The following is a 25,296-nucleotide window of genomic DNA, read 5'->3' on the forward strand; positions in this document are numbered from 1 at the left end:
AAAATGAAAAACAAAGGGCCAGTTCTTATGTTATCACCTTTCTCTGATGAACAGAGGGCCCAAATATTTCAGCTGATCTTACTAAGTTTCTCATTCTATCACTTCTTTGGTTATGTTTTGTTTTTATTAAGTATGGAATGGAATGGAGGAGAGGAAAGGAGAAGAGAAGAGAAGAGACAGAGTAGAAGTAGAGAACAGAACAGAAGTGTTTCCTATGCGCCTCTATAAGCATATTTTTCAAACAACATCACCTTATATATTTCTAATCGTTTTAACCATTATTCACATTCTTTTTGTTTATGCTTTCCCCAAATAAATATGTACATTAATATTTTGTTTCAATTTTGTTCTTGTTTAGGGATGTGTCTATATGGCCATCCTTATGAAAAAATTGGAGACCCATGTTAATATCAAAAGATCGATGCATTTTAATGTTTGTTTATGAGAGTTTGGGGCGGAAAGCAAAATAGCCAGGTTTATATAAAGAATAGGAAAAGAAAGCACTGGATTTCTTTTGGACATGTACAAGAATGCACATGAGTGCATAGAGAACTTACCAGGTTAGCAAGCATGTAATGATAACTTCTGGAATTTTTACTGAGGGCTGCAACCTGCATAAAAGAAGAAGAAAAAAGATGAAGTGCTTAGCAGAAATAAAATTCTTTTCAATTTCAAGGGAAGGAGATTTTTTTTAAAAAAAATATTGATTTGGGACAACATTTACATGGATTCTATTAGTGTTGTAGTTAGCCAGCAGCAGGTGTGGACGGCTGAGGAGAGCGAGGACTCAGATGAGGGGCCAGGACCATTAGGGAGTGGACTTCTGCCTTCAGAGATTAGGAAAGAGCACTTACAACACCACGGGCGACTCGGGAGAAAGGCTGCAAGCTAATGGCCCCTCCTTCAAGAAGATAAAAGCCAGCTGTGAAACTAACCTTCTTTGCAAGAAGCAAAGACGTTTTGAAACTCCAGCCTCGTGGACATTCCAGTATCCTGAGTTTGTATTTGAAGATTCTTATTTTGCAAGTTATTTCTTGTCTGTTATCTTTTAGCAAGTCTCGCACAGTTTGGCAAGGCTTGTGCTTATCACAGCTAATTATTTTGTAAAAGCATTACAAGGTTTCTGTTCCTTTTGAATTGTGTTTGATTTGTCGGAAAAGGGCGTGGGTCAGAACAATTACTGAAGTCCACAAACGGGGAAATGCCCTTAGCCAAAGAGAGTTTCCACATTTAAATTAAAGTCTCTTGTAAAGGAACACATCTAATGGTGAAGCTGCTCTTAATGTGATGGAGAGCTGGGATTCCATAATCTTCTTGAGATGTTTAGCCCTTAAGGGTAGTCCTCAACTTACAATTCATTTAGTGACCATTTCTCACACTTAGGGACCATTGAGGCATCCTTCTGGTCACGTGATCAAAATTCGGATGTTTGGAAATTGACTCCTATTTATGACAGTTGCAGTGTCCTTGGGGGTCACTGCAAAGATGGTCAAAGATGGGGGAGCCGGATTCACTTAACAACTGTGGCAAAAAAACCACCTATCATTAGATGGGACAAAACTCATTTCTCACCTGTCCCGTTTAGCAATAGAAATTTTGGGATCAATTGTGGTTGTAAGTCAAGGACTACATATATTTATATGTAGGCAGTGGTGCAATTCAACCAGTATAACGATCGATTTGGTGAGCATGTGTGTGCACAAAATACACACGCGCGCCCAGCATTTAGAAAAGACCATTTTTTAGCTATAATACTTACCTTCTGCTGAAGGCCTGGTGAGTAAAACAGCTGAATCAGCTGTGCTCAAAAACAAGGAAATAAAGAACAGGAAAAGGGCAGGGGTGGGTGGGCAAGGCCAAATGATCACCAGTACAACCAGTTTGCCTGAACCGGTCCGAACCGGTAGAATCGTTTTCCCTGTATATAGGACCATGATGGCAAACCTATGGCATGCATGTTGGAAGTGGCACGCAGAGCCATTACTGCTGGCACATGAGCCCTTGCTCAGAGCAGATCTACTGCGAATGGGTGCGCCCACCGCCCGCCAGCTGATTGTCAAATATTTGACATGCATGTGTGGGGTGCGGGGTGCGTGGGAGATGCGTACGCATGCATAGAGATGCATGGAGCACATGGGAGGGGTCTTGCTTGCATGCGCAGAGACTTGTGTTGTGTGGGGGAATAGCACGTGAATGTGCAGAAATGTGTGGTACGCAGGGGGGTCATCTAAGCATGCGCTGGGGAAGTGCCTCTCTGCATGCATTGCCTGCTGGGCACGGGTGGGATTCAAATTTTTTAACAACCGGTTCTGTGGGTGTGGCTTAGTTGATGGGCGTGGCTCTGGTGGCCATGTGACTGGGTGGACGTGCTTGGTGGTCATGTTATTGGCTGGGTGTGGCCAACTCAATATCACTCACATCGAGGCACGCATCTCCTCACCTGGCCTCTCATGACTGTGGGGATGCTGCAACAGTCGTAAGTGTGAAAAATGGTCATACGTCACTTTTTTCAGTGCCATTGTAACTTTGAATGGTCACTCCACACAAGCAAAGTACTAGCAAAGGAGGGGGAAAAACTCCAGAGAAGTTCCTGAGACAGGAAGTCTAGTCCTGCCAAGAATGTAATAAGGGTTAACGGAGAGGCAGTTTCTGTAAGCAACACCAGAATGTTTCCTTCCTGCCTTCCTTACAGGATTAGGCCAGTAATTTCTTCTAACAACCGGTTCTCCAAACTGCTTAGAATGTTAACAACAGGTTCTAGCGAAAAGGTACGAACTGGTAGAATCCCACCCCTACTTCTGGGTGCTGGTATGTGAGCACATGCGCAATTTTCAGCACAGGACTCCAAAAAGGTTAGCCACCACTGATATAGGACATTCCATCAGAGAACTCAAGAGGCAGCCCATTACTTAATCTTGCAGGGTTTTCTTCCATAACATGAACTTCTGCAACTCATGGAAGGTACAGTCTATACCAAACAAGCTATTTTGTTGTTGTGCATCTAAGGACCACAAGTCTTTTTCACCAGGCTTCTGTGTGTACATATGCTGAGAGCAACTTCACAAATGGATTTCCATTATCGGAAGACACTGACCCACAAGTTGTTGTATTGTATGTAATGGCCACATTACAAAATCGTCTCAACATTTGTATTCATGCTTCCCCAGTGCAGTATATTGGATTATCAGGCAAATGTTAGAAGAATTTGCTTTAAATGCGTCTAGTATTGCTGGAGGCTGATAATATGAAACAGTAAAATGATGCAAGATGTGTCAGGTATCCATGGAGAAATTTCTCTGAGTTGCTAAGGAATGAGACGTGTTGTTAAGAACTTTAAATGCAACTGTTCACTTTTTCCTGAAACGTGGTCTCTGGCACACAGATGCTGTCATCCTGGCAATCAATCTTGGGTGATTTTTTTGACAAAAAGTTAAACTATAAATTTTATTGAGATAACACCAATGTTGTACTCTAAGAGTAGAATTTTGCTGTAACTCAGCCTTACTGACTTGGTGATCATCAGAGGTGCTGGATTAAATTTTCCCTGAGAGAAAGGTTGGTGTAGTGGCTAAAGCATCAGACTAGAAATGAAGAGGCCATGAGTTCTATTCCTACCTTAGGCACAAAGCCAGCTGCGTGATCTTGGGCCCTTCTCTCTTTCTCAGGCCTAGGAAGGAGGCAATGACAAACTACCTCTGACACACATACACAGAGAGATCTCCCATAACTCAGATTGTATCTACTGGCCCTACGCAGAATCTAACAGCTTCTAATCTTCCTCATTCTTGTAAGTAAGGGAAAGAATATGAAGAATATCTACTTCATATTCTCCAGTTTCAGAAGAGATTGTCTTATCAAACATCACAGAGTTGATGGCCTCCAGAAGGAAACTCATTTTCAAGGGATGGAGATAGAAATGTCAACACCATAAGACTATATACTATGCACACTTAAAAATGGCTGACATGGGAAGGAAGAGCTGATCTATCACCAGCCACAAAACACCCATTTTCCAAAAGGCAAACCGGTAGAGCTGTTTGTTGATATCTATGGAGATTTTCAGACATCCAGATCATGGTTGCTTTCTTGCAAATGTTGTATTACCCAACTACGTAAGTGGCCCTGAAGATCTTACCCAGCCTGGTAATGAAATGTCTTTCAACAAACAACCATGTTCAGAGATGACCAAGGGCTCCACAGTTCAATCCTGAGCTACAGAGAGTCTTTTTTATTGACACAGTGTTAGGTTGTCTGCTCCATTGGGAAAGGTTTTTCAAGAGGCAACTGGACTTTCTGGGGGGTTTTTCTTTGAAGACATTTCGCTTCTCATCCAAGAAGCTTCTTCAGCTGTGGCTGAATGGTGGGGAATGGAAAGATTGATACTCCTTGCAGACAGTTGGTGTGTTGATACGCCTTTTCTAGCCTCTCCGTATGGTTTCTATAACCCAGCTTACCTTGGTCATGTCTATGTTTGAAGGACCCCTACAGGCCTAGATGGCTCCCTGGTGCAGCATTCCAAACAATGACGTTCACAGAACAGGGAGGTCCACAAGTTATGGCACAAGATGTAGATACAAAAGAGGTGGAGGTTGGATCACACCCCTGAAGCTGCCATCTTGACCATAACCTAAGGACACATCTGCCCCAGAAGGTAGTTTTGGATGGGCGCTCTCTCTCTCTCTCTCTCTCTCTCTCTCTTCTCGTCTCTCCTCCTCCTCTCTCTTTCTTTTCTTTTCTCTTCTCCCTCCTCTCTTTCTTCTCTCTTCTCCTCTCTCTCTTTCTTCTCTCTTCTCCTCTCTCTCTCTCTCTCTTTCAAATCAAAACACTTTTCCAAAATAAACAAAAAGAGAACAGCTGGGGTAGGAAGTTGAGCCTCAGTGACAGAAATGAATGTCAGAAGTTGGGTTAAGTTTGATAAATGGAAGAAAGAGTTTTTTAAAACCTGGTTTTCAATTGGAAGAAGAAGAAGAAGAAAAAAGCACAGAGCTTCTGCATCTCCAAAAATTATCCTTCATGTGTCATTCTCCTGCCGAGAGTAAGTGGGAGCAATTTTTTTTTTGCAGCTGGTCTTTGAATGCTTGCTACCCACACACGGATCTGCAGCTTCCCCCTTCTTGCCTGCCCTAAAGTTCAGTCACTCCTGTGGGCGAATGGAAAGCAGGCCATTAATTACTTCTCTCTGGCCAGCCTGTCTTTTTTTTTTTTTTTTGAGGGAGGGGGAGACTTCTGGTTGCAGCAGATATGAAAGTTGTTGAGAAAAAGAGTAACTGTTTTAGATTAGGATAGGGATTTTCTCCCATTCTTATGGGCCAGATGTCAACTTACTGGACAGTCACCTGTCTGAGATTGTATAGTTTCTCCTGCTTGATCAGGGGACTGGACTAGAAGACCTCCAAGGCCCCTTCCAGCTCTATTCTATTCTGTTTGGTTCTGTTCTGCTCTGTTCTGTTCTACTCTTCTCCTTGTTCCATCCCTTATTCTATTCTATATTCTATTCCATTCCATTCCTATTCCTATTTATTCGATTCCCTATTCCATTCCCTGTTCCCTTCCCTATTCCATTCTATACCTTATTCTGTTCCATTCTCCTATTCTACTCTACTTTATTCTACTCTATTCTATTCTACTCCTTATTCCATCCCTATTCTATTCTATATTCTCTTCTATATTCTATTCTGTTCTGTTCTATTCTGCTCTGGTCTGCTCTGCTCTGCTCTACTCTACTCTACTCCTTATTCTATCCCCTATTCTATATCCTATCCTATCCTATCCTATATAAAATCATAACCACAGGCACCTGAATGAAATCAAATGCTACCCTCAATGAAATCAAGTTTGTCACCCCTGCCCTAGAGGATGGGACCCACAGCATTCCCTGCCTTCCCACTCTGATGGGTCGGGTAGATGTGACGGGCAAGAGACGGTCCCTCAGATAACCTGGTCCCAGGCCATGAAGGGCTTTAAAGGTGACACCCACCACACCTTGAATGGCACCTAGAAGCCAATTGGCAGTCAAGGCAGCTCCCACAGGAGAGGTGATGCGTGTGCACACCAAGGTCTGCACAGAACCATGAGAGCCACTGCATTTTTTTCTGCACTAACTGGAGCTCTTCAAGGGTAGCCCCAGTTGCAATAGTCAACTGTGACATACAGCGGGGCACAACTCAACTCACCACCGTCTTGTTTAGCAATGGAAATTTGGGGCTCAGCTAAATCAAGGATTACCCCTATCCTTTTATTCTCCCTATCCCATCAGCTTCCTTTCCTGCTGCAGATCGGCGCGTCTCAAACCCCACCTGGTTGGATCCACATCATAAGCTCCCCGACACTTTGCAGAGTTTCTGCAAAACCTAATAGATTTCCAGAAGACATTCAAAGGGCTGCGTGCAGGATGGAACTATCCAGCTGCCACGTGAGCAAACGCAGCATTTCCAGAACACGCGCAACCCGTTTTTAAATTTAATTTATTATTTTTTTTTTTCAAACAGAACTCCGAGCTTAATGGAACCCCAAAATAGCGCTTTTTAAAAAAATCAGCCCATCCTTCTGGCTTGAGGCGAATGACATGTAAGTCATCAAAACATATTTTGAGGATCTGAAAGGAATGAGAAGCAGGCTTATCACAACCAATCAAGCACAGTGGCATCAGGCCTTGGGGAGCAAATGAATTTAATAATAATTTAATCAGGCCTCCCTTCCTGCAGAACAGAAACACACAGCAAAATGCGTACGTCGCTTCATCTGTTTGCACATTCTCATTTTTAAGCCCAGGGAAAACTAAGAGAGATGCTACAGCAATTGCATGAAGATTTGGTTGAGCGTCTCAGCTTTTGCAATCATATTTATCTTCAAGGGAGAAAAAAGGAACTCTGATGTTCAAAGGCCAGGATACTAAACCATATGAAGAATGGCTGCAGGTTTTGGGTCTGGCTAATCTAAAGAAAATAAGTATTAAGAGTGACACGATAGCAGTGGTTCAATATTTGAGGGGCTGCCCCCAAAAACACGGAGTCAAATTATTCTCCAAAGCACCTGAAGGCAGGCAAGACAAGAAGCAATGGATGGAAACTAATCAAAGAGAGAAGCAATCTGGAATTAAGGAGAAACTTCCAAATAGTGAGGACCAGAGATGGTATTCAGCAGGTTCTGACCACTTCTGGAGAACCGGTAGTGGAAATTTTGAGTACCAGAAGCCGTACTGCAGCTGCATCACTACCCGCTTCAAACCCCTCTGACCCATACATGAAGCGAACAGACGCCCACCATGAAGATGTGGCACGACCACGAATACGAAGCCAAACAGCAGGATCACAGCTCACCAGCTCAAATCCCCCAGCAACTAAGACTAATCTGAGCACAACCAAGCCCCCACCTGAACAGAACACACCCCCAGCCAATCAGAACACAGCCAGCCCCCCAACCAATCAGAACACCCCCCACCCAATCAGAACACAGCCAAGCCCCCACCCAATCAAGTCACACCCCCACTAGCAGTTAAAAGGAAGAAGCAGCTGCAAGCTCACATTACTCTGAGAAGCACAAAGCCGAAGACACAAGCCTGAAGATGATGAATGAGACTTCATCAAAACGTCGCCTAGATACTTCCAATTTTACACGGGAGAAAACCCGAATAACCAAAGATCCACATACAAATACCTGCAAAAACCTCAGAAAACATATGTATATATTTGCAACCTTATTGCTTACCGCAAAATGTAAACCAGGCATCCGAGTTACTGAAGGAGATTAATCCTAAAGCTTAATTGGAAACCGAAGGTTGTCAGAATCATTTCTTCCAATTTATTTATAACGGAGAAGACTCGCTGATCATTGCCCCCAGACAATTATATCACTGACTTCAAATGAATTTTCTAATATTAGATGAAGTTCCAGGCTGCGGGTTCCTCACAGAACAAAAGTTCTGCTGAATAAAATTCATGCAGTTAGGCTGTCCATATTTTTCTTCTAGATCATTCCAAGCCGTAAAGCTGGTTTATTTATAACTGCAGCACGCCTGGCGCTTCAAAAAAACAGTAGGGACAGGCCCCCTATGCAGTGGGTTTATAAAATATTTAAGCTATCCATAAATAATGTTTAAACCCATTTGCAACCTAGAATATTTAAACTTTTTATAAATAATTTCCATCCAATGACAACAGAGCTTGCCAGTGAGCTGGTTTTAAAAATAATGGGGTTGTTTTCTTCTCTCCTAACCTTAAGACAATAATCCACTGTATCTGATGATATAATGCATTGATAGGAAATTTATATACTGAGATTCAGGCACCGTGCAACCCAACCACAACTCTTATCAAGTGTCAGGAAAATTTTTAGTAGATCCTGAATTCTTCCTCCATTGGTGTGCAGGAGTTGAAAAGGGTTTTAGTAAAGGAAGAGACCCTGGGGACATAGCTGCTTTGAGAAGCCAATGAGCATAAAATGACATTTAAAGCTCTTTATGGCATAGGTCAAAGATATCTAGAGGGTGGCACAGTGACTCAGAGGTTAAGACACTGAACTTGTCAGGTGGAAAGCCAGCAGCCCAAGTTTAAGACCCGAGGGCCACACGATGGAGTGAATTCCCATCCTTGCTTCAGCTGCTGCCAAACTAGCAGTTCAAAAGCTTGCCAATGCGAGTAGATAAATAGGTACCACTTTGGGTGAGAAGATAACTTAAGAGCTCCATGACGTCATGCTGGCCACGTGACCACCAAAATGTCTTTGGACAGCACTGGCTCAATGCAGTGGTGGGATTCAATTTTTTTTTACTACCAATTCTGTGGGCGTGCCTTGGTGGGCGTGGCAGGGGAAGGATACTGTAAAGTCTCCAGTCAGAAGTGGTAATTTGCTGGTTCTCTGAACTTATTCAAAATTTCCGCTACCGGTTCTCCAGAACTGCTCCGAACCTGTTGAATACCACCTCTGGCTCATTGGCCTTGAAATGAAGATGAGCCGTGGGCAACAACTAGTGGAGTAAAACCCACAGGGGAACTTTAGCAAGACATCTACGAAACCATCTTGCCTCAATGGGATTGACCTGTTCTACTCATTCTCACAAAAGGGGCCTTTTGAAGATCCCATCAGTCAAGGTATATTGGCTGGTGGGAGACCAAGAGAAGATCTTTCTTTGCCCTTTGAAACATCTTGTCCCCCTTCCCAGCTTTTTGGTCTTCAGGAAGAGCCTTAAAACCTGACTTTGTTGGTTGGTTGGTTTGGGACTGTGGTGAAGAATCTGGAGGTGGTGGGTGCATGGACAGAGAAGGCATGACCCCTGCTCCGCTCTAAACTCGTGGTCTTTTACTCTGTGTTTAATCTTTTGTGGTTTTATTCTGGTTTTATATTTACAATGCTTTTTATATTTCTATTTTTTATTATATCATGAACCTCAGACAGTGAGATGGGCAGCATAGAAATTTAATGAATAGATAAAATAATAAAATAAAATATCAAGCGCCCATGGAAGGGAAAGTCAAAGAAAGGTTGTCTTTCTTTCTTTCTTTCTTTCTTTCTTTCTTTCTTTCTTTCTTTCTTTCTTTCTTTCTTTCTTTCTTTCTTTCTTTCTTTCTTTCTTTCTTCCTTCCTTCCTTCCTTCCTTCCTTCCTCTTTCTTTCTTTCTTTCTTTCTTTCTTTCTTTCTTTCTTTCTTTCTTTTTTCTTTCTTTTTTTCTTCCTTCCTTCCTTCCTTCCTTCTTTCCTTCCTTCCTTCCTTCCTTCCTTCCTTCCTTCCTTCCTTCCTTCCTTCCTTTCTCATTCATTCATTCATTCATTCATTCATTCATTCATTCAATTTTTTGGCTACCTGACTTACTACAAGGTAATTTGGTCATGCTGCTTTCTTACTTTTTTTTTTTTTTTTGCTGGCATATCATGTATTAAAAACTAGAGTGGTGTGGTGGCCTAGAGACAGAGCTCTCACCTTACAACCAGGAGGCTGTGAGTTCGATCCTAGGTAGGAGGCAGATTTTCTCTTTCCGGGCACAATGAGAATATATCTGCTGAACAAAACTCTGCATTCTCTCTTCCAAGAGAGAAGCAACTTACAACTAAGGAGAAATTTCCTGATAGTTAGAGCAATTAAGTGGTAGAACAGTTTCCTGCCTAGGCAGGGGGTTGGACTAGAGGACCTCCAAGGTCCCTTCCAACCCCTCCAACTCTTCTATTTCACTAAAGGTAAAGGTTCCCTCACACATCCGTGCTAGTCATTTCCGGCTCAAGGGGGCGGTGCTCATCTCCTTTACAAAGCCGAAGAGCCAGTGCTGTCTGAAGACGTCTCCATGGTCATGTAGGCGGCATGACTAAACCCGGAAAGTGCATGGAACGCTGTTCCCTTCCCACCAAAGGGGTTTTTCTACTTGCATTTTTACGTGCTTTCGAACTGCTAGGTTGGCAGAAGCTGGGACAAGGAACGGGAGCTCACTCCATTACGCGGCGCTAAGGATTCAAACCACCGAACTGCCGATTATTCTGATCAACAAGCTCAGTGTCTTAGCCACTGAGCCACCGCATCCCTATTTCAATGAAGACATGCAAAAAGTGAAGGGAAGCAACAACAAATGTCTCTCAAAACACCAACACCCATTCTCCTTTGAGGAGGACCTGGAACATCTAGTAAAAGGCGTAGGACATTTCCTCACCCAAACAACCTTCCCTAAGACAGTGGCCGACGTTCATCATAAGGAGGTATGCAAGAAACATGCCCAGGAGGAAGCAAACCCATGGCTGGCCCTCACCTGTTCCAAGATGACGTTTATCCTTTCCACTTCACAATCGATCAAGTACTTCTTCTCTTGCCGTTTGTCCATTTCTTCGATGATTGCCTTAAACTCCTGAACATCTTTGATGCTTCCCACCGATCGGGCTGTCACTTGCCAATTATTTTGCACAGCGGCTTCCATAATTGCTTGGAGGATGGAAAAACCTAGGGCAAATGGAAACAAGAGGATGAGAGGAGTTACAAGAAATGAAAACTTGAGTTTTGGGTTTTAAAGAAGCCCTTACTTAGAAATTTGATCACCCCAAAATAAAGATGTAGTATGGAGAGTTCAAAACAATTCCCTCCTCCAGTTGCAGGCTGAACATCAATGACCTGAGTAGTAAAACACTAGTAAAGCAAAGCACAAAGAGCAAAATAGATAAGCATCCAAGTCTTAATTTTTACATAGCAACTACCAGGACAGCATAGGAGTAAGTGACTGCATGCTCTCCAGATAATAGCAATAGCACTTAGACTTATATATCACTTCATAATGCTTTACAGCACTCTCTGGACAGTTTACAGAGTCAACTTATTGCCCCCAACAATCTGGGTCCTCATTTTACCAACCTCAGAAGGATGGAAGGCTGAGTCAACCTTGAGCTGGTCAGGATTGAACTCCTGGCAGCGGGCAGAGTTAGGCTGCAATACTGCATTCTAACCACTGCACCACCAAGCAGTGGTGGACACCAGCTTCACAGTCCCTTCCCATCAAATCACACAATCTAGGGCTTGTAGGAATTAAAGTCCCACATGTCTGGAGGAAACAAGGATGCTTTTATTCGGTATTTATCCAGACCTACCCTTCCATCATGGTCCTAGGTGGCCAGTCTTCCAAAACTGGAGCAGAATGACTGCCAATGAAAGGCTTCAAAATAGCACAGACTACATTCCCAGATATAGGAAAATGCCAATTAAGTTATTACGGTGAATATCCAAGGCACAAAATAAGGGGCCTGTGCTTTTACCGAGATTCATTTTTTAAACAAAAATTCATGTGGTGTGTTTAAAAAAAAAGTAATCATATTAAATAACACTTCTAAAGCTCCCATTAAGGTAATATCGACTGATTTAGCCGTTTCAACAGAGCAGAAAGGAACCGGGGAAGGAACAAAGCGAGTCACAGTGGGAAGTTTATGCTTGCAAGTGGGCAATTCACTTCCCACGAACAGTGGAGGCTGGGATTTAAGCAGACTGAGTCAAACTCCAGAAAGCTGACTGCAGAGCAACGTTTAATTTCTCCCTTGAAGGCTATCTATGAAGCTTTCTTTCTTTCTTTCTTTCTTTCTTTCTTTCTTTCTTTCTTTCTTTCTTTCTTTCTTTTTCTTTCTTTTTCTCCTCCTCCTCCTCCTCCTCCTCCTCCTCCTCCTCCTCCTCCTCCTCCTCCTCCTCCTCCTTTTCCCAATAATAATAATAGAAACCCACTTATATTCTTGCTGATATAAGTTAGGGATGCAATGGTCTTTTTGGTTGGCACAAACTATTCTACACCTACCAGTTCCTTGGCTAACCCAACGCATCAGCTGGTATCAAGCCAGGAGAACATTTACGATTCAGGAGACTTGTAACTTTCATAGTTTTCAAGTTGCCATAAACAAGGGGAGGGGAAATCTGAAAGAGCCGTAAGGCAGTAAAACCAGATGTACATTCCACCATTATCTTAAAAAGATTATAACTAGGTTACCAGATCTTCTGGTCATGAAAATTTTTCATTGGAGAATGTGATTGATGACACCCAGCCTGTGAATTTGCTTCATTGGAGAATCTGACTTATGGTACACTCAGGAGGGCGTGGGGGGAAACAGGGTGACAGGTGATTGTGAATTACGTATGCCAGAGTTGGCTTCATTTAGGTTAATGCCGGCATGTTGTTCCTAATAAATCTTTTGAGTTTTTTTGGAGCTTGGTTGAGGCTCATGATTTAATTAGGGCCATCACTTGACAGAAGATATATGAAGCTGAGTTGTGCCTCCTCACATCTTGGCTAGTCTACCATTGTTCGCTTTAGGTTGACCTATCCCTGAAGATGATGGAGTAGATACAATACAGTAGAAAAACCCATGTGAAGACATCATATTTCATCTGGACATATTCAGAGTCATAGTGGCTCCATGGAATCTTCCCTACCTGATCAACAAGTGGCAACTTTTCCACAGTTTAGTACTGATGTGGGATTTTTTACTCTCATGATGCGTAAAGGTGCTAACAGACTTATTTGCTTGCTTTTGTGCCCTTTGCAAAAGATTCAATCCCCAACTCTTTGAAGCACAGCCCATTTTAAATTATAATTTTTGAGCGGGGTTTTCAGGCACCCTTAATGATGCTTTGACTTTTGTACTTCAGTGGTTCTTAGATCTTCATGAGTTGCGCTTTATTCGGTAAAAAGGTAAGTGTTCCCCTCGCACATACGTGCTAGTCATTTCCGGCTCAAGGGGGTGGTGCTTATCTCCATTATAAAGCTGAAGAGCCATCGCTGTCCGAAAATGTCTCCATGGTCATGTGGCCGGCATGACTAAATGCCGAAGGCGCACGGAACGCTGTTACCTTCCCACCAAAGGTGGTCCTTATTTTTCTACTTGCATTTGGTACGTGCTTTCGAACTGCTAGGTTGGCAGAAGCTGGGATAAGTAACAGGAGCTCACTCCATTATTTGATGCTATTCGAACCGTTGAACTGCCGACTTTTCTGATCGATAAGCTTAGTGTCTTAGCCACTCAGCCACCACGTCCCTATATTACACTTTATTACTTCACAATTAATACATGTTGTGCTTGGGAATACTCTCTGTCTTCCACACACTCTCCAGAGACTAGTAAGACAGAAGATTTACATACATATAATACAATGAACCCAGTCTTCCTTAACATTGTATTTTACAAAGATGGCTGTGATGGGTGAGACAACATTACAATTCCGCTACTTGTCAGAGAAAAGAATAGATCCAAGGCTGGGTTACTCATCAGCTTACAAATGACTCATTTGATAGTTGAACACTCCAAGTGCAATTAAAGTAGAAATTTACATCTTTTTAAAATAAACTAAGAGGAGAACAATTGCTGCTTTACTACATGCGCTTTAAAAGTGTTGAATGTTTATCCTTAAGACAGCCTGGAAACGAAGTTGAAGCCCATGAAAATAGAGAGACACGATCACCTGTAAAACTCTAGGTTTCTATGCAAATGTTCCTGAAAGCTTTGGATTTAACCAAAGGGTACTCCATAAAAATGTTGTGTTAGTATCAGGGTCTTAAATAGCTAGTAAGTAGTCCTCAACTTACAGCAGTTTGTTTAGTGACAATTCAAAGTTACAATGGCACTAAAAAAACACCTTACTTCTTCACACTTATGACCACTGTAGTATCCCCATGGTCACATGATCAAAATTCAGATCTTGCCAGCCGATTCATATTTATAACAGTTGCAGTGTCCCTGGGGGATCATATGATAATCTTTTGTGACCTTCAGCTAAGTTGATGGAGGAGCTAAATTCATTTAACAGCCGGGTCACTAATTTAAAACTGCAGAGATTCACTTAACAAGAAAGTTTGTAAAATGGGGCAAAATTCACTGAACAAATATCTCACTTAGCAACAGAAATTTTGGGCTCAATTTTGATCATACATCGAAGACTACCTGTGCTTGATCAACGTATTTTTCTAATATTTATTTTTTTTGTTACCCCACCTTTATTTATTTTTTTATAAATAACTCAAGGTAGTGAATGTACCGAATATTCCTTCTTCCTGTTCCCACACCTTAGGATGTGGTTCTTCTATGGAAAACACCTTCTATGGAAAACATTTTTGCTTCTTATTCTCCCTCTGGCAGGATGGGCCAAATAAACTCACACAAGCACATAAGCACACAATTCATGCTTCATTAAACATCGCAGAGCAATGGAGCGCCGACTGAAAGCAACCGAGCAAATGAGAGAGCCGGTGAAAGCTTCCCGTGGAATGGCTACAGTGACACATATCCACAGTATAACTGTACATTTATATGACAGGCCCAGGGTCTATTCCCAGAGAGAATCCTGTAGATTAGCCTTTTCTCTCTAACCTTCCTCCACTTCCAACCTATTTCCACCACCCATAATGGAGACAGAGAGAAAGAAGGGTTCCAAACAGAAAAACGTGGATGACGGGCTTGCAAGCAGCTCCTGTTTGAAGTGCCACACAATTATGAAAGAAGAAGGGACCTTAATTGGACAGGGAAGATATAAATACAGCTACCCCCTTAGCTTAAATTATATCTACTTGGGCATGTCTAGTTTAATTAAAAGAAGGAGTAGGGGCAATATGATAGCAGTGTTCCAATATCTCAGGGGCTGCCCCAAAGAAGAGGGAGTCAAACTATTCTCCAAAGCACCTGAAGGCGGGACAAGAAGCACCGGATGGAAACTCACCAAGGAGAGAAGCAACCTAAGGAGAAATTTCCTGACAGTGAGAACAGTTAATCAGTGGAACAACTTGCCTCCAGAAGTTGTGGATGAAAAGTAATCAAGAACAGAACCAACCTAGAAGTAAGGAAAATTTCCTGGCAGTTAGAATCCATCGAATGGCCTCCCTGCAGAAGTTTGAGTGTCCCATCACTAGGGGTGGACATTGTTGACAAGAGATTGGACGGCCATTTGTCCAGGATGCTATAGGTTAGGATCTCCTGCTTGAGCAGGGAATTGGAATAAAAGATCTCAAAGATCTCTTACATTTCTGTCATTCTAAAGTTCCACACAATTATGGAAGAAGAAGGGAGCTTAAGAAATAATTGGACAGGGAGAATATAAATCCAGCTACTCTCTTAGGTTAAATAACATCTACTTGTTCAGAAAAAAGATAAACAATTTTATAAGATATGGGGTTTATTTTATCAATGGTTAGACAAAAAAATATGGTATTGAAATATGTTAGAGAATTTTATCATATAAGGATAATAGAATGATACAGAACATAATATAAAAACGTATTAACATTTGATGGACTTATGAATTGTTACAATACAAATTAACTTAAAAATTTAAATATCTCGCATAAAATGATGGTATAATAGTTTAGTCAAATAAATGATTAACAATGATAACAATGAATACATATATATTAGATTGATCATATGAGAACCTATATAAACTGTAAATGAGGACTACGGAGAGGATGGACAAACGATTTGTAACCAACCGACACGCTGTATATATGTAACTAGAAGATGGTTTTATGTTTTGTTTGTGTATGTCTGTCTAAAAATAAAAATTCTTTAAAAAAACATCTACTTGTTCAGGAGCAGCCAAGTTGAAGGATAATTCCATTTTTCTTTTGGTCACAAGTTGATGTGCCTCCACCCCTTGCCAGTAAGCTAGAAGGAACTGTTTGTTTTCGTGAGATAATGTATCTCATTCTGTCAGGCGCTGGCCAATTCTCATTGCCTTTCCTCTGAACAGGGCTTAGATATTTTTATTTTCTCTCTCTTTAACTTCCAAGGGACACAGTGGACATATCAGGGATGTGGTGACCTCATAAGGGCAGGATTTACCGTTGCTGCCATTTGGAGAAGGCTGGGGAGCTTAGTGGGATTAATCCAAGTAGGGACGTAAAGATTATTCCAGGTTTCATTTATATTTTAGAGCGAAGGAGGGGGAGACAGAGGGGAAGGAAGGGGAAGGAAAGGTCGGTGCTGGTGTTCAATGTTGGAGTCAGATATCGGAAGTGTGACCTTGGAGGCATCTCAAACGATAAAAATGGGAAGGGTCTTCACACAGCCTACAGGATAACAGAGTTGGGAGGGACTTTGGACGTCTGCTAGTCCAATCCCCTGCTCAGGCAGGACATCTCTTGATTCTTAATGAATGTATCTGTTCTTTTATGTATACTGAGAGTATTTACACCAAGACAAATTCCTTGTGTGTCCAGTCACACTTGGCCAATAAAGAATTCTCTTCTCTTCTCTTCTCTTCTCTTCTCTTCTCTTCTCTTCTCTTCTCTTCTCTTCTCTTCTCTTCTCTTCTCTTCTCTTCTCTTCTTGAAAACCTCCAGCACCCACACCTTCTGGAGGCACGTTGTTCCACTGTTTAATTGTTCTCAATGTCAGGAAGTATCTCCTTAGTTCTAGGTTGCTTCTCTCCTTGGTGAGTTTCCATCCATTGCTTCTCATCCTGCCTTCTGGTGCTTTGGAGAATAGGTTGACTCCCTCTTCTTTGGGGCAGTTGCTCCTCAAAGATTGGAACACTGCTATCATGTCACTGCTCATGATGGTGGACTTCAGAGCAGGTTCTGACCAGTTCTGAAGAACCAGTAGCAGAAATTTTGAGTAGTTCGAAGAACCAGCAAATCCCACCTCTAACTGGCCCTGCCCCCATCTATTCTCTGCCTCCTGAGTCCCAGCTGATTGGCTGGGTCCCCTTTTGTTGCCCTACACAGGAGAACGGAGATGGAAAGCAGGTTAATGGGGTGGGGAGGGAATGGGGATTTTACAGTATCCTTCCCCTGCCATGCCCACCAAGCCATGCCCACCACTGGTTGACTTCTTTTGATGTTAGCTACATATCATCCAGCCAGTGGTGGGATTTAATTTTTTTTTACTACCAGTTCTGTGGGTGTGGCTTAGGTGGTGGGCATGGCTTGGTGGTCATGTTATTGGCTGGGTGTGGCCAACTCAACATCACTCACATCGAGGCACACATCTCCTTACCTGGCCTCTCATGACTGTGGGGATGTTGCAACAGTCGTAAGTGTGAAAAATAGTCATAAGTCACTTTTTTCAGTGCCATTGTAACTTTGAATGGTCACTCCACATAAGCAAAGTACCAGCAAAAGAGGGGGGAAAAAAACCACCAGAGAAGTTCCAGAGACAGGAAGTCTAGTCCTGCCAAGAATATAATAAGGGTTAACAGAGAGGCAGTTTCTGTAAGCAACACCAGAATGTTTCCTTCCTGCCTTCCTTACAGGATTAGGCCAGTAATTTCTTCTAACAACCGGTTTTCTGAACTGCTTAGAATGTTAACAACTGGTTCTAGAGAATAGGTGGCGAACTGGTAGAATCCCACCCCTGCATGACTTGGAATTGAAGAGGGAAACTTGCTGGCTAGATAGCTGCTGTCAAGTGCTCACAACACACTCGTCAATTTGGCAAGTGCAAAATTGCGAAGGGGAGGTTACAAACAACAACAACAAGAAGAAGAACAACAATATCAACCACGGGTGTCGGCTGGCACCGAAATGGAGCTGCAAATGACTATTGGCCTGCTCCTGTTTATGTATTTATGCAAGGAAAAGGGATCTAATTAGGAATCCTGCAGTTAGCAATTAGTGGGTTGGAGAACAATCCCAGGTCGCTGGGGGAGATGGCTGATCTCTGTTCCGGGAAGGCTGAAGGCTTGAAGTCAGGAACTGCAGAGTTCTATAATCAGGTAGTTTTCAGCAGGAGGTGAACAGCAACTGCTTAAAAAGAAAACAGCTGAAGTCTGTTCAAAGACCCTCAAAAGATATATCCAGGGAAAGGCAAAAAGAGAGTTGATTGAGTGAATTACAAAACATCTTCCTTATTCATCAAAATTCTCCTAGTTTTTAAAAGCAACTCAGTTTCCCTACTTTGAAATTATTTTAATGATACATTTGCAATTTTAGGAGCAAGTCTCCCTCCCCCCCTCCCCTCCCGCTCTTCCTCTCTTTCTTTCTTTTTTCCTCCCTCCCCCTCTTCCCTTCCTTTTTTTCTACCTCCCTCTCTTTCCTTTCTTGCTTCCTTGCTTCCTTGCTTCCTTCCTTCCTTCCTTCCTTCCTTCCTTCCTTCCTTCCTTCCTCCAACCCTCCCTTCCATCCTTTCCTTCCTTCTTTCCTTCCTCTCCTTTCTTTCCACCTCCCACCCTTCCCTCCCTCCCTTCCATCCTTTCTTTCCTTCTTTCCTCTCCCTTTCCTTTTTCCACTCTCTCCCTCCTTCCTCCCTCCCTCCCCTTCTCCCTCTCCCCTTCCTTTTTTCTGTGTCCTTCCCTCCCTTTCCTTCCTTCCTCCCTCCCTTCCTTTCCTTCCTTCCTTCCTCCCTCTCTTCCATTCTTTCCTTCCTTCCTTCCTTCCTTCTTCCCTTCCTTCCTTCTCTGCCTCCCTTCCTGCCTGCCTGCTTATCTGCCTTCCACAATAGAGAGAAGATGAAAGTAAAAACAGACAAATTAAGCTGGGTAAAGTATTATATTTTGGGACTAATATAAGAGAGCCCCATGCTTAACTCTCCAATTTGCCATGAATTTTGCTGGATGGCTTTCGACCTCTCTCAATCTATTCTACATCGCAGGATTATTAAAGGGATGAAATAAGAGGGAGAACATTGGGGCCCCAGGAGGAAAGGCAGGTACAAGTACAACAGACAAACATAGACTTAACAGGCTTAGGAACTATTATTTTATCTGTCTCAAAATGTCTCTTCTAATCCCTAGTAGAGCCCAGCTGGCTTTTATCTGATACCCCACCAAAAAATACCAGCTTAGGAAGGCAACACTAGACTGCATGATTGGGACTCAATTGAGTTGACCTTAAGTGCAGGTGGTCCTCGACTTACGATCACAATTGAGCTCATAATTTCTGTTGTTAAGTGAATTTTGCCCCATGTTATTCAATGAACTTCTGCAGTTGATAAGTTAGTAACCTGGTTGTGTAGTGAGTCTAGCTTCCCCATTGACTTTGCTTGTCAGGTCACAAAAGAGAATCAGATGACCCCGGGGACGGTGCAACTGTCATAACTATGAGTCAGTTGCCAAGGGTCGGAATCTGAATTTTGATCACAGGACTGTGGGGATGCTGCAACGGTCATAAGTGTCAAAAACGTCCACTTTTTTCAGTGCCGTTGTAACTGTTGAACTGCTGTAAGTCGAGGACTACCTCCATTAAAAAGTCAAGAAACTGACACTGAAAAGAGATATTTGTAGACATTTGATCTCCATTGATCTCATTTTATACTCTACCCATTCACTAAGTGTTGTATCTTATGATTTATGATGAATGTATTTTTATGATGACTATGATCATGTTTTATCACTTATAGCTTTTATGTACACTGAGAGCTTATGCACTGAAGACAAATTCCTTGTGTGTCCATCACACTTGGCCAATAAAGAATTCTACTCTACTCTATTTTACTCTACTCTACTCTACTCTACTCTACTCTACTCTATATATTCTATTCTATTCTATTCTATTCTATTCTCTATATTCTATTCTATTCTATTCTATTCTATTCTATTCTACTCTACTCTACTCTACCCTATTCTATATTCTATTCTCCTCTCCTCTCCTCTCCTCTTCTCTTTTCTCTTCTCTGTTCCATTCCTTTCTGCTCCATTCTATTCTATTCTACTCTGTTCTGTATTCTGTATTTTACTCTTCTACTCCTATTCTATTCTATTCTATTCTATTCTATTCCATTCCATTCCATTCCATTCCATTCCATTCCTTTCCTTTCCTTTCCTTTCCTTTCCTTTCCTATTCCTATTCCTATTCCTATTCCTATTCCTATTCCTATTCCTATTCTTCATCAGATCAATTTCCAGCAGCCCAGCTAAAATCTGGAGCAACCCTAAATCTTCATTATGATGAGCTTTCCTTCTATCACATCGTCTAAACAGTTGTAATGTTTATTCAATGATTTGAATTCAAATACTAGTTCCCTTATACTGCTCGATGGAATCTCCCTTACACCGAATGTGGTACAGAAAGATTCATGCATTTCCTACTGGCAAAAATATGTAACGAAATGTGTAATAAATAAAAAATAATTTCAAAAGCATACATCATCTTAAATTAGTTACCGAGCAAATTAATTTTTTTATACTTCTGCCTGCATAATGCTAGATGGCTCTTTTAAAAAATTAAAGTCCCCCAACTGCTGAGTTTAAATAATGATAAACATTATTCCTTTGAAGAAAGAATCACAGCAGATTATGGTAATCAACCCAGGAATAGAATTAGAATAGAATTCATAAAGTATGAATTTCTGCATTACTTACTGTGCGTTAGATAAATGCCCTAGAAAAATCAAATATTGGGCTATCTGAATTGCCTTCCTATATCATCAAAAAAAGTCTTGATGTTTAACCTTCATCAGCAATGGTTTAAAAATATACACTTTCCTTCTTACTAAGCTGTAACTGTACTTAATATATACCTTTTGAAACTACCCCAAGCAGATAAAAAACATTTTGCTTCTGAGCATTTTCATTTATGTAAGTTATTTTTTAAAAGGTACCCAGTTTTTAAAAAGTGGCAGCTACAAATAGTTTTCCTCAGGGATCATCTTATTCTTTAGCAATCAGCTTTGTACTGGCAATGTCATATATATATACATATACATATACATATACATATACATATACATACATATACATATACATATATATATATATATATATATATATATATATATATATATGAGGTTTTTGCGGGTTTTTGTATGTGGATCTTTGGTTATTTGGGTTTTCTCCCACGCAAAATTGGAAGTATCTAGGCGACTTTTCGATGAAGTCTCATTCATCATCTTCAGGCTTGTGTCTTCGGCTTTGTGCTTCTTGGAGAAGAAGACTTCATCAAAACGTTGCCTAGATACTTCCAATTTTATGCGGGAGAAAACCCAAATAACCAAAGATCCATATATATCCATTTATATATATATAAATACCATACATACATACATATTAATTCCATATTAATCAACCTGTAATTAAGGTGCTGTGAAATCTGAATGATTCTAAATACCATATTAATCAATCTGTAATTAAGGTGCTGTGAAATCTGAATGAGCTATTCACAAAAGCTCTCCATCTGAGTGACAATCAAGATCTCATTTTTGCACAATATAGATAAATACAAACTTGTGATTCGTATTCATTTTAGTAGTGCAGGTCAAACATGAAACTTTAGATTATGAACACACATACACATTCACTACAGGAATCTTAGTAACAAAAAGATGATTCGGAGGGCACAATGTATGACATGGAAAAACTTCAACAACTAAAATATCTGTAATTTCCACCCCCCTGGATTCTTGAAACTCCTTCCTTTCAACCCCAGAAAAACACATATTTATTTCAAGGAGTTGCCCAACAAGTCCTACTCATGTGTATGTTGTGGTGATCCTAAATTGGTTTCCCCTGTTCGAATCTCACTCACTGCATTGAATGAGGAAGACAAAAATATATGCATTTGTGGAAAGGGCATTGAGTGAAAATTGCTGACCAATATAGACATTTTTTTTCCTTTTTTCTACCCTGAAATCCCTTAATTTGGGGTAGAGTCGAGATGACCAGATGGAGTTGAGCATTTACTGGCTGGAGGCCCTTCCTGATGCCTAAGTGGAGTTCACAGCAGATATCTTCTTGATTGAACTCCCAGCCTTTCAAGTGGGAGACAAGTGTCTTCACCACTAGGATATCGTATGACTCCTGAGCGATAGATAGATAGATAGATAGATAGATAGATAGATAGATAGATAGATAGATAGATAGAAGATAGATGATAAATAGTTGATACATAGATGATAGATAGATACATAGAGATAGATAGATAGATAGATAGATAGATAGATAGATAGATAGATAGATAGATAGATACATTCATCTGAAATAGATATATGAGAGATGAGAGATAGATAATAGATAGATATAGATGAGAGATGAGATGAGCGATAGATAGATGAGAGATGATAGACTGACAGACAGACAGATATATGAGAGATAGATAGATGAGAGATGAGAGATAGATATATAGATGAGAGATGAGAGATAGATAGATAGAGGATAGATAGATAGATGAGAGATCAGAGATAGATAGATAGAGGATAGATAGATAGATGAGAGATAGATGAGAGATGTTTTTATTTACTTTCTCCACTTCCCACCTCTGATTAAAGTGGGCGGTGGGCAGGTGTCGCGTTTTTATTTAGAACATGGAGGCTACCACCGCTCTCGCTTAAACTTTTTCTGTTAATTTGCTACTGGTTCCACCCTCACCCACTTCTCCTGTTTACCAGCTAATGATTGCCCTGAAGGCAACGAGAGGGAGAAACAGAGTTTGATATCATTGTAGGGAATCAGAGAAGTTTGAATAAGAGGCATTGGGACTAGCATGTGTTTATTAGGGTCTCAGTCAGCCTTGGTCAGAGCAACTCCCTCATTCACTGAACTATAGGAAGGAGGAGGAGGGGAAACCAAGCAAAGGGAACTTGCTTGGATCCAGAAGCTAATCTGGGTCACATTATAAACTCAGAACAAAGTGCTTTGATTGAAAAAGCTTTTATGAAACGCTCCGTCATTTTCTCACATTGGAAGCTCAGGGTTTTGATTGAAACCAGGCAGGATCCCTGCTACGATCAACAATCGGGGGAGATTCCATGACTTTGGGGGTCTTCATAACAGACTGGAGTGTGGAATTCAGCCACCTGTACGGTGCTGGGAGTCTTCTCCGCAATACTTGATAAAGCACCTGCAGTTTTATCTTCTTCTCTGTTGCCTTGATATATGGAAGGAACGGCAATGGCAATTACTGAAAGCTGCTCTAAAAATTCCACTGCATTATTTATTTATTTTAATGGGCCAAGAATAGGATGAACTCAGAAGGGGTTTCCTGTCGACCACCATCTATTATACTGTCATTATGTAAGGGAATTGGGGACAAGCTATGAAAAATGCATAGCTTTTACATGAGCATCAGACTCTGAATGAGGAAGCCAACTTCAGTAGAACATTTACAATCCTGATTGGACCATTTGGAAAAAATATTATTCCTCCTCCTCCTCTCCCTTCTCCTCCTCCTAAATTTAGATTTTTTTCCAGCTTCCTCTTGCAACGGTTTCATTCTCAGTTCAGTTAACGTATCTTGTCTAATTTTTCTTTTGGCATGTTTTTCAGATCAATGGAGTGTTGGAAAGGAGTTGTGGAAAGGGAATTAGGACAAGGTCAATCCATCTATTCACCAGAAAGAGAATAGTAAAGACAACAGAATAACAGAGTTGGAAGTAAAGTAATAATCAAGTGTCTTGGAGATCTTCTTAATCCAATGCCCCGCCGAAGCAGGCGACCCTCCATCATTTCAGACAAATGGCTGTCTAATTTCTTCTTAAAAACCTTCAGTGATGGAGTACCCACAAACTGGAGGCAAGTTATTATTCCACTGATTCATTGTTCTCACGGTCAGGAATTTCCTTGTTCATTACAGCTTAGTTCTCTCCTTGATTAGTTTCCATCCACTGATTCTTGTCTTGCCTTCCAGTGTTTTGGAGAATAGACTGACCTTCTCTTCTTTGTGGAAGCCCCTTAGATATTGGAACACCACTATCATGCAACCACTATCATGTCCCCTCTAACATACCAGTGACAGAATTTTCTGAAAAATGAAAAGAACAGGACCGAATTCGATATTGAAGGAGACGCTGCCCAAAATACAACCCAGTTTCAAAATGAGAAAGGTCAAATGGGAAGGGGATGGAATATGGAAAAAAAAATCTAAAATTTTTTCCTAAATACCCTGAGGGTAAAGTGGCTTAAATACTGGAGTCTTCCCTAGTGGTAGGATTCAAATAATTTAACAACCGGTTCTCTGCCCTAATGATTTCTTCCAGCAACCAGTTCACCCAACTGCTGAGAAAGTTAACAACCGGTTCTGCCAAACTGGTGCGAACTGGCTGAATTCCACCACTGGTTTTTCAGGCCTTCCCCATCCAAGCTGGATTGGTACAGTCCAAAGGAATACCTTTTGGATTTCTCCAGAAACTTCTATTGCTAGAATGAGAGGTTTCCCAATAAAATTACTTCCCAGCCATTTAACTGTTTTACAGAGATTTAAAACATCTTTTTAGTCTTGGCTCTTTGAGGGTAGATAGAAAAATGCTGCCAGCTTTTTCGAAATTCTGTTATTATCATCTCTATCAAAAGAGTTATTTCTTTTGATAGCTTCTTCTGACCTGACCTGCATGACACATTTCAGCCTTTCATTGAAATAAAATCACAAGATAGCAGAAACTGTCTGAGAAATACTAAGGAAGCGACAGAAGCATCTCTGCTTCCTTTCCAAAAACAAAAATAAAACTTCAGACAATAGCAGTACCGAAACAATCTTCTAATTCTGGATCTCCCAAACAAAGCCAGCAGGTTGGGAAGTAATAAGATCCTAACCCTGACTCAACTCTGATTCTGGAAAACAGCCAGACAAACCAGGGGATGGGGAGAGAAATTAAATGAGTCCTTCCTCTCATTTGAGATGCACAAGAAGTTGCCTTCAACAGCAGACCTGTGCTACAATCCAACTTGCATAGTGAATAAAGTATCCTTTCCTTAAATTATTTACCGATTTATATACTCTATGAAAATTAAACATGCTTTATCTTACCCCGCAAAGACTAGCTCAAGCATGCATATTTATGCTCTCATTAAAATTTAAATGAGAATCTATTAAAATGGGAACCTGCTTATCAACAACATGTGGCTTGGATTCCCAAGGAGAGATATTTTCACAAGTACTGGACTTGGCTTCCTAAATGGGATTATTGTCATCTAGCATACCCTACTATGGAGTCCTTG

At 41.2% G+C, this 25,296-nt stretch overlaps 1 protein-coding gene across 10 annotated transcripts in view; it reads right to left on the reverse strand.

Annotated features, from left to right (window-relative positions):
- The window catches only part of GRIA3 (glutamate ionotropic receptor AMPA type subunit 3), a 138,359-nt gene that overhangs the window by 75,593 nt on the left and 37,470 nt on the right, over positions 1-25,296 (reverse strand). For all 10 annotated transcript variants that reach the window (XR_015745068.1, XM_087941092.1, XM_087941093.1 and 7 more), the window contains exons 4-5: positions 10,730-10,917; positions 558-611 (exon numbers count right to left, since the gene is read on the reverse strand). Coding sequence is in view for 9 of the 10 variants with exons in the window: in XM_087941092.1 (XP_087797218.1) it covers positions 558-611; positions 10,730-10,917 (242 nt within the window). In the remaining variant the exon portion in view is untranslated. The remainder of the gene's footprint in view (positions 1-557; positions 612-10,729; positions 10,918-25,296) is intronic.

This window comes from Pseudonaja textilis, chromosome 12 (assembly GCF_049901715.1).
Source record: "Pseudonaja textilis isolate UNSWEBS1 chromosome 12, rPseTex1.2, whole genome shotgun sequence".
NCBI classification, from domain to species: domain Eukaryota; kingdom Metazoa; phylum Chordata; class Lepidosauria; order Squamata; family Elapidae; genus Pseudonaja; species Pseudonaja textilis.